At 42.7% G+C, this 10,526-nt stretch overlaps 1 protein-coding gene across 1 annotated transcript in view; it reads right to left on the reverse strand.

Moving 5' to 3' along the window:
• Positions 1-5,918: 5,918 nt before the first annotated feature.
• CYP24A1 (cytochrome P450 family 24 subfamily A member 1) overlaps positions 5,919-10,526 on the reverse strand; it is a gene marked incomplete at both ends in the record, with an annotated part of 13,456 nt that continues 8,848 nt past the window's right edge. Inside the window, 6 exon segments of the mRNA XM_082856904.1 lie at positions 5,919-6,029; positions 6,127-6,324; positions 6,804-6,882; positions 7,681-7,852; positions 7,855-7,916; positions 7,918-7,981. Coding sequence (XP_082713030.1) covers positions 5,919-6,029; positions 6,127-6,324; positions 6,804-6,882; positions 7,681-7,852; positions 7,855-7,916; positions 7,918-7,981 — 686 coding nt within the window.

A 10,526-nucleotide genomic window follows, 5' to 3' on the forward strand; every position in this document is an offset into this window, starting at 1 on the left:
AGCCCATAGGTGCCAGTGCTGGACGCCTCAGGCCAGGCAACTGACTGGGCAGGGACCCAGCCCCACCCATCAGCAGACGGGCTGCCTCAAGACCCCCCGAGCTCACTGCCGCCTCTGGACACGGCCCTGCCCACAAGAGGGCCTCGGACGCAGCTCCGCCCCCCGCCCCCCCCCCCCCCCCCCCCCCCCCCCGCGTTGAGGCATCAGCTCCAGAATCCCCTGCGCCCTGGCCCTGCCCTCCAGGAAGCCGGCTCTGGCCTCGGGACCAGCCTCACCCACCAGGGGGCAGACAATAGAAAACCATAATCCCCCAGTCCGCTCGTAGCAGGCCAGGCCCTTCGCCGAGACCAGCTGGGCCTGGCTCTGGCCAGGTCAACACAATCTTTGGGACGCCCCAGACCCCATACCCAGCTGTGTTAGGAGCTAGCTCCCTCCACCAGTGACCCGCCATCAGCCCTGAGATCCCTGGGCCCTGCAACCACACTCAGGCTTCTGGAGTCACCTGTGCTACCTTCTGTCGTAGTCACACCTCTGCTCTGAGCACGGATGGTTAAGTCTGCATGGGTTAAAGGTGCATATAATGCAACTCCCCTCCATCACCTGCTTATGAGTATAGTTGCCCCATAAATAATTTTCTACTATTCTGAGGAGCGGTGCCAATCTTGTGTGTAGAATCTTGGCTACAAACATCGAGGAAATCCCTTGATCTCTCGATTCTCTCCTTCCTTCCTTAGTTCTTTTCCCTCCCCTCTTTTCTTGCCTCCCTCTCTCTCTCCAAAAATTAACTGGACATCTCAAAAGCCAAGTGGACAGCATTCCCAATGTATCCTCATGAACTGGTTTCCCATAAGCACCCATTAGACTTTTGTTTGAGCTAAAGAATGGAGGTGGCCTTCGGGGAGACAGAATGGGGACTGGAGGAGACATAACGATAAGCCACAGACGCTGAATGGCATGTATGATTGACAACAATCGTAACAGATCTGTCACGTTCACCTGGGCCGAGCACTGTCCCACACACCCATCTACCAGGCTGTGGCCAGGAGGTTGTGTGACTTGGCTGAGTCCTGGCTCAGCCACCTGTCAACAGGATGACTTTGGGGAAATGTGCCTGGATTTATTGGTCACCATAAAGTTCAGAAGCATTATTTATATAATCAGTTAAAAAAAAAACTTTTCATTGTAAAAAACAGTTAAAGTTTGTTTAAACTCTGAGCTTCGGTTTCCTCCTCCACATCTGTAAAATGGAGGTAGTATTAGCCCATTTTTAGAGTGAGTGTATCAATCGGGGCTCCCCCCAAACAGAGACCAACAAATAGGAGATATATATATATATATATATATATATATATATATATAGAGAGAGAGAGAGAGAGAGAGAGAGAGAGAGAGAGGAAGGGCCAGCCTCAGCCTCTGGGGGATTTCGATCATCCAGGAAGACATCCTCCAGGAAGCTTGAGCTGTGCTCTGATTGGTGCATAGGAGAGATGAACAGGTGAAGAAGGAGTGCTCCAGGAGGAAAGACATCAGGTGCAAAGACTCGGGGGCAGAGAGTGTTTAAAGAATAGAAGAGACTGGCAGAAGCCAGTGTGGCCAGAGCGCAGAGGCCTCTGGTGGCTCGGGTGCGCTGGGGCCTGTGGGTGAGTGGGCTGTACTTTACAAGACACCGAAGTCCAGCTTAAGGAATTGGATCTTGATGTGAGAGCAATGGAATGCCACAGAAGCAGGGCTGGGACACCGTCGGGCTTGGGTTTTAAAAAGACCAATATGGCCAATGGACAAAGAACAGTCTAGAAGGAAGCAAGATAGAGATCAGTTGGCAGTTTCTGCTGTGGTCCAGAGTGAAGGGGATGGTGGTGCGGATAGAAGTGAATGGAGTAAAAAAAGGAAAGTTATTTTGCCATTCAAATGATCATCTTTTGGTAAAGCTACTGTAAAATATTATTGTAATATTATATTGTAAACTAGCCACATGACAAAATTTTCTAGTGAGACAAAGTTTGCATGTTTAACTTTGGTTGTAAGAAATGCAGTGAAGGGAAGGGGCTTCCCTGGTGGCGTAGTGGTTAAGAATCCGCCTGCCAATGCAGGGGGCACGGGTTCAAGCCCTGGTCCAGGAAGATCCCACATGCCGCGGAGCAACTAAGCCTGTGTGCCACAACTGCTGAGCCTGCATGCCACAACTACTGAAGCCCACACGCCTAGAGCCCGTGCTCCGCGACAAGAAAAGCCACCGCAATGAGAAGCCTGTGCACCGCAACAAAGAGTAGCCCCCGCTCGCCGCAACTAGAGAAAGCCCATGTGCAGCAACGAAGACGCAACACAGCCATAAATAAATAAATAACATAAATAAATTTTTTTAAAAAATGAAATGCAATGAAGGGGAAACATCTCACATATTTGAAAACTTTTATTCTTTTAGAGAATTCAAAGAATATATACAGATGAAATCTGACAACACATGTGGATTTGTAATTCTAAAAAGAATTTCACAGCAGTGAGAAAGCATATACTTATTTTGGTGATGTGCACATATTTGTTCAAAATAAAGATATAAATGTACACTTCTCAAACAGTCTAAAAATGTAACCTAAAAAGGGAAATCTTTATCAAATATACAGAAACATATAGTATGCTTTTAGGAAAAGTAGTAGTAAAAACCTGTGCAAATAAACTACATGTAAACACAATTTTTAAGAGTTTTACAAGTATTGCTTAAATCTATATGCCTTTTCCATTTATGAAATCATATTTTCCCAAGGAGTTCAAGTCACATAACATGGTTTACCTAGTTAATCTATAATGTATGCACACTTTACTACTGACCCATCTATAGCTGGGAAAATTAAGGCAGGGAGAGTCACTGAATATTTTTAAGCCATGACTAAACTTTAGAACATTGCCCTAAACTTCTAAGTCAAATATCATATATATATTTTTAAGTGATGTAAGCAAATTGCCATTAGAATACACATACACACACACACACACACAATTTAAAAACTACTGATCCAGTCCTTAATAGATTAAATAGACTCAATGCCATAATTAAATAATTTCAGGATCGTTTAACACAATGATGCCACAGTAAATCATTAAGGCATTCTTAGACAGGAGGTTTTGACTTCATTAAAGTACTTCTTAACATAGAGGTTTTCTCTAATTTTCCAATAATGTTTCTATTTCAAAACAAGAAAAAAAACACAACAGCTTCATAGAGACCTGATAACTTTAACCAATATTTAGTTTTGCTTCTATTATTAAATAGTATTTCCCCAAATATATTAAACAGAGTTACAACAAATGGATCGTCAATACTACACAGGCCCCCAACAATCTGGCTATAGTCGGTCTTTCATTGTGAAATGTAAACTTCTGAGAAGTGAAGATTCCAGCAGTGAATCTGGTAAAGTTGGACAGAAACATTTAGTGACTTTATTTATTTATTTATTTTGCGTTACACGGGCCTCTCACTGTTGTGGCCTCTCCCGTTGCGGAGCACAGGCTCCGGACGCGCAGGCTCAGCGGCCATGGCTCAGGGGCCCAGCCGCTCCGCGGCATGTGGGATCTTCCCGGACCGGGGCACGAACCCGTGTCCCCTGCATCGGCAGGCGGACTCTCAACCACTGCGCCACCAGGGAAGCCCTATTTAGTGACTTTTACCTGACCAACGGATAAGTGCCCAACTGCCCTATACAAGAGAAAACAGGATGATGAGCAATTCTGTGTAAGTCAGGATGGTGCTGACGTCAGTTACGTGTAAGTTATGTGTAAGCAGGCGGTATACCCTGTAGAGTGCCTGGCATTCCAACAATCTGCTTTCCCTGAGCCAGATACCATCTTAATAAATACCATCAGCTACACAGACAGTACAGCTTCTAGAACAATTGTACAGAAGAAAGAGTATAAACACCTGGGGCTAAATGTTCTTTACATGCTGTTTCATGCTCAGGGTTTTGATGTGTGCTTTCCTGTCATGCAGAAGCCCAAAGCCTCATTCTTGCAAAAGGGTAAAAATTGCTGCTCGTGGTCTTGGTAAAAAAAAAAAAAAATCTGGAAAATAAAGTATACCCCAATTATACATCAGAGCAGTATAGTTAAACAAGAGGAATTATTAGCAAAAAAATAAATGCTAAAACCAGTAGTGCCCTGGGCTCTTGTGTTTCACCAAGATAACTGTGCACACTGTCCTAGCTGAAGACTGGAAGTTTCGCAATTAAGCTAGAATTCCTTCATTATCCTACTTGATTCAACTCTGTTTGTTGGCATGTTCAGAATCTGACAATTGCCTAATGACACCAGACACGTAGGGAGGAATTCACTGGGCCTCATTCAGAAATTTCATCTGTAATTGCATGTTTCCCGAAATAATCCACCTATCAGCAAATACCCTTGCAGTTAGCAAATAGCAACTAGTTCTGGCAAATTCTAGGTGATGTCGTTGAAAGGGAAGAGTGATTAAGACTGAGTTTTACCACTGGCAGCTAATTCTATAAAGCTATGTATCAGAAATGTCATATTTTCACATCTAATACTAGAGATTTCTCAGGCTAACTTCTTATCCCTTCAGTAGTTGAAAATTCATTTTATTGTGGATTAGGGGGAAATAACTAGACTAAAAAAACACCATTTCATCAAGGAAATTAGAAATAAGGCTAAAGTATACTATTAGGCCTATGTTAATTTAAAGGAAATAATTAAGCAGCAATTAAATAGCTGATACATGAATATGGCAAAAATTATGAAGCTGGTATGAGAACACCCACACTGTCAGAAAAGGTAATAAATGGTATGTTGCAGAAAAAGTATTACATTGTATTTAATACAGGCTGGTAAATCTCTCCTCTTCTATGCCAGGGGTCTGTAAATCAAGACCCTATGGTCCAATAAGTACCACCACCTCTTTTTACAAATAAAGACTTATTGAAATACAGTACTGGTAGGCAGAATCATGGCCCTCAAAAAAGGCTTAGTCCCTAATCCCCAGAACCTGTGAATATATTGCTTTGCATTGCAAAGGGAGTGTTGCAGATGTGATTAAGGTTATGGACCTCGAAATGGGGAGATCATCCCGAATGATATCCTGTCTGAGAGATGCAATAGAAGAAGGATGAGGGATTTGAAGCCTAGACGCTAGTTGGCTTTGAAGATGGAGGAAGAGGTCATGAACCAAGGAATGGTGGCCTCTAGGAGCTGAGAATAACTCTTAGTTGATGCAAGAAAACGGAAACCTCAGTCTTACAGCCATAAGAAACTAAATTCTGCCAACAACGGAAATCTGTAAGGGAACAGATTCTCCCCTAGAGCTTCCAGAAAGGAACACAGCCCTGCCGAATGACAACTTGATTCTATCCTGGCAAGAGCTGTGTTGAATTTCTGACCTATAGAATGATAAAATAATAAATGTGTGCTATTTAATACAAGTTTTAGTAATTTGTAAGTAATTTGTTTTAGTAATTTGTTATGGCAACAATAGAAAACTAAGACAATAGTCACCCCTATTCATTGACCAGTTGTCTGAGGCTGCCCTGAGGTGGAGCAAAGTGGATGTGAGAGAGACCTTATGTCCTGCAAAGCCTAAAATATTTGCCAACTGGTCCTTTACAGAAAAAGTTTGCCCCCCACCCCGATATTCACAAGCAAAAACCATGACAAGCAGCTTGCATCTTGGAGCACTTAGTTGATGCCAGGCTCTGGGCCAGGTATTTTGTATTCATATCATCTTTCTGGATGGATACTATTTTGGGCCCCATTTTACAAATGAAAAAAAAAATGTGAAGGCAGAAAGGTTAAGTAACTGTTCAAGGTCACCCAGTGAACCAACAGTGAGCAGGGACTCCAAGCCAAGTATGGTTGACTTCCAAGCTTGGCTCACCTCTTGACCATTCTCCACACCCCAGATGCTCACCTGAGGCCTCCTATCTCTGGTGGAAAGCAACGGGGAGCTGTCGGCTGGGTACCAGGATGCCCAAGTGCAGCATCTCCACAGGCTCCTTGTCTGTGGCCACGATGTCATATTTGCGGACGATCTGGAACACAGAAGCACAAAAAAGCAGAATCACCCCTCTTCTCCTGCCTTGAGGAATAGCCCAGAATACAGCTGCAGAAATCCCATCAGGGTCTTACCCAGCAGAGAGCCAAGTGCAGCTGGAGCTCGGCTAATCGGCGACCAATGCACATTCTTTTCCCAATGCCAAATGGAAGATGGGCAAAAGGGTTGATCTTTTTCTTGTCTTGAAGCCATCGTTCGGGTCTAAACTGACTTGAATCTTCAAAATTTTCTTCATTGGACCCCAACACATGGGTATTTAGCATCAATACTGTCTAAAAACACACAGAAACACAAAGCACTTAAAGAAAACGTTTGAATAGCAAAATTTACAAAAGCCATCACCTTACAAATGTGACAGTAACCCACAAAGGTATAATCATGATGAATGCCAACATGTATTGAGTGCTTGAAATGTGCCAGGTGATACTGGCACAATAAATAGGTCATGAACTTTAAAATTTTACATCACATTCTCACAACAATCCCATGTGGTAGGTTTTATTATTCCCATTTTACAGATGAGAAAACTGAGGCTCGCAGAGGTTATGTAACTCACTCAAGGCTATACTTGAATCCAGGTCTGTCTATGGAGACAGAAGACCATTATTCCTAATGCTAGACTACACAACACGTCAACTATATACTGCAATCTACACATTTCCAAAATGAATGCTCTCCCAGTAGAAACGTTTAGGGAGATCTGATGGATATTTGAAAAGGGTAAGGTACAGACTGTACAAATTCTACTTACTCCTTTCGGTAAAGCATATTCCCCCAGAACCATTGCTTTGTCAAGAGTTCGAGTTGTAAATGGCACACTCGGGGTAAGCCTGAAAAAACAAGATCAGAGATGTCTAAGTGGGCACGGACCAAGTTCTAGCTCAAGGGAATGCAGATTCTGGTTAAATAAATAGTTGCTGCCTGAGTTCTCAAAAAAGGAACATGATCCCAACTCTTTACAAAGAAGATCTGTCTCTTTCTTCCCAATATTTACACCTCTTGTTTATATTCTTTATCTTATTGTGTTGGTTAAACCCCCAAGTACAAGCCTGCTTCATAGCTGTTAATAGTGTTTGTTCGGTTTCATTCCCCGTACACATTCAAATGTGTACGTTGACATGCTTCGCCCTCAAGCTTGTTGTTTGTTCCCGGTTTCTCCTAACTACCCTTCGTGAAGTTAAAGATATTTCCTTCTGACCCTAAGACATTGTGAGCTTTGTTTTCCAGAAAAAGAATTTTCAAAGAACATTTTATACAGAGGCTCAAAACCAAAGGTGTCTCTATGTCTTATATAATAATATGGTTCCTTGCTGAGGTTTCATCTCACATCCTTCAATCGTGCCCCTAATCTTAATTATTGCTCATAGCGTCCATTAGAGTATTATGATTACTGATGTAAAGGGCAAGACTCTGACTTTCCAAGATTTAATAGAATTTGCCCAAACGATTTAGGAAATGAGTAATAGAAAAGGAATATGGTCCAAAGGCTCTTTTTTTTTTTTTTTTTGTAGCTTGGTAAATGTTTACGAATCAACTGTGGGAGCCATCTGTGGGAGGGCACCCCTCATTATGTGTTGCAGAGAACAGCCTTCTGACATATCCATATTGGCTTAGGCACGTGTTCTTACCGCATAGATTCTTTCAGACAGGCTTTTAAATATGGCATATTCCTCAAATCCTCTGCCCGTGGCATCTGATTCTCAGGCAGTACACTCTGAATTTCCTTAAGAAGCTTTTGTTGCACGTGGGGATTACGAGATAAATTGAAGAGGATCCACATTAAGCTGTTTGCTGTCTGAAAGCCAAATGGACATAAACTTGAGTTTTCTGCAAATAAACTGCCTTAAAACCAGTATGAGCTGAACCAAAGGTGATGCCTACCACCTCGTCGTGAAAACATTAGGAGTGACGCCTTTTTACATGTCCTTCCTGGCTGTGCTTCAAACAAATGCCCTGTATGAAAAGTCAGATTTAGTTTCTAAAACACATCAATGAATAATAGCTTATTTCCTTAGGGAATCAAAGTAGAATTCTTTAAATAATCAGCTGCATTAGGACGCAAAATATAGTTTGGTACAAAAATTGAACACAAATGAGGGCATGTAGAACTGGCCCAATGAGAGTGGGATGGACGATTGCAACAGTATCAATTTCCGGGTTGTGATAATAGTTTATCTTATGCACATGTTACCATTGAGGGAAACTTGGTGAAGGATTAAGGGATCTTCTCTATTTTTTTTCTTAGAATTGCATGTGAATCGATAATTATCTCAAAATGAAATTTGTTAATTGTTTAATATAAAAAATAGTATGAAAATTGAATGAGGAGAGAGCCTAAGAGTGTTGCTAATAAAAGTGTCTTTTTTTAAATTTTGCAATGCAAATGCACAAGAAGTTGCATTCCTGGAATTTAACAGAAAGATTTTTTTTGCCACACCCTCAAAAGTTACCACAAAAATAAAAAGGCATTATCTGTACCCAGGGTTTCAGCCTCAAGGAAAGATCCCTGGTAGGAGGCGGCCAACACCAAAATAAGAAATTCTAGCGTCAAGTTGAGTATTTCAAAGAACCAGCCACAATTTCTGACAAAGACTCATGGCCTTTTAAGTGGCATCCTTTATTTCCTTTCCAAAGGCAATGAGAAGAGAAAAAATATTGGCAGAAACAACCAGTGCAGCTTTTAGCTTCATAATACTCACCACTGGTAGTCTTATGTATTTGTCTTTAGGCCTATTTTTGTCTAATTTAAGCCAAATATTCCCATAAAAATGGTCATTGTGTCCTCTCTGCAGACATGAAGACGCTTTTGCTAAGTGCTATGTGCCACTCACATAAATGAGCCAAGTGCAGGACAATTTGGAGCCAATGGTATTTATTATCTTTGGAAGAAGATGCCTCCAAGTAGCCTTCTTCCTGTCAGAGGACCGCCAGCCTCAGCTGCAAATAAACCGTGGATGTCATTATTACAAGAGTCCAATTTACAAAACAGGAAGAGGGCATAGCCACCAAATTAGATACACTTTCAAATTTCTCTGATTTTCCAAATGTGACTTTCAGAATAGCCAGGACTAAAAAAAGAAACAGATTGAACCGTATCAGTGGGTCCCTTACCGCAAGTACCAAATAGAGTTTCCAAAAGGCAGATAACTGTAGCTTTCACCAAAGCCCTGTAAGACAGCCCTGGCCTTTTAGGATAACTGCAGGGGATGAATGGAGGGGAAGTGGCCTGAGAAACCTCATGGGCACAAAGTATCCCGGCTTGACCTCCATGGAAGAGACACATCTCATAGCGAGCTGGCCTTGCTATTTCCACTCTCTCTGCTAGGTCCATTCTCCATCCACCAGCCAGAGCCCACTTTACAAAACATCAATCTGATTAAGTTCCTCCCTTGTTTAAAACACTCCAAGAGATTTCCATCACAGGTGCAGTAAATCCAAATGCCTCACAAAGGCTCCTGGTTAACAGGGCCCATCATCTTCTCCCCTGTCAACTCTGACCACATGTGCTAGGTCTCCAGTCCATCCTTCTTTCTGCCCAGGGCCTTGGCATGTGCCATTTCCTCTACTTCGAGTGGTCTTCCACCAGCTCTTCCCTTGGCTGGCTCCTTCTCGTTATTCCAGTGTCAGCTCCAATATGACATCTCAGAGAGAGACGACCTCCCCTACCTCTCTATGACTTCACCCTGATGGCTTCCTCCAGGTCCTGGATCACTATCTGAAATGATCCTATTTCATTATTTATTTACATGTCTATCATCTGTGCCCCAAGACCACTTAAGTTCCATGGGGGGGGGGGCTCCCCTGGTGGCGCAGTGGTTGAGAGTCCGCCTGCCGATGCAGGGGACGCGGGTTTGAGTCCCGGTCCGGGAAGATCCCACATGCCGCGGAGCGCCTGGGCCCGTGAGCCATGGCCGCTGGGCCTGCGCGTCCGGAGCCTGTGCTCCGCAACGGGAGAGGCCACAACAGCGAGAGGCCCGCGTACCGCAAAAAAAAAACAAACAACAAAATTAGCTGTTTCCTTTAAACTGAAATCAAGTGTTTCCCAAACTCCCTCTGTTGACAATTTTAAGCAGAAAAAAATATTATTGGAATTGCAGAGAGTATTCCAATGTTTTTAGACTAAATAACATCCACGGTTAGGCACTTTGGGGTAACATGCACAGCCTAAAATATACCCAGTTTTTAAAAACCTCGATTATCTACCTTGCTGTGCTGTAGGATTTTACTGCTTCTTAATGCCTGTCGCATTTTGCATATTTGTCGTAGCACTTATCCCTGAACCGGATTTCTGTCTCTAAAGCACATGAATTTTTCTATCGTATGTTTAAGCACAAAGGCTGTGCTCTGGGTCTCCTGCACATCTCTAGTATGAGAATTTTTATGTCTGCTAAACTAATGCTCAGTTAATCCTTATGGAATAGGGGAGTTGAATGACTACATAAAATTCATCATGAAAAAGATTTTACAGCCCGTT

The sequence above is a fragment of the Leucopleurus acutus genome (assembly GCF_964270905.1).
Source record: "Leucopleurus acutus genome assembly, chromosome: 16".
Lineage (NCBI taxonomy): Eukaryota > Metazoa > Chordata > Mammalia > Artiodactyla > Delphinidae > Leucopleurus > Leucopleurus acutus.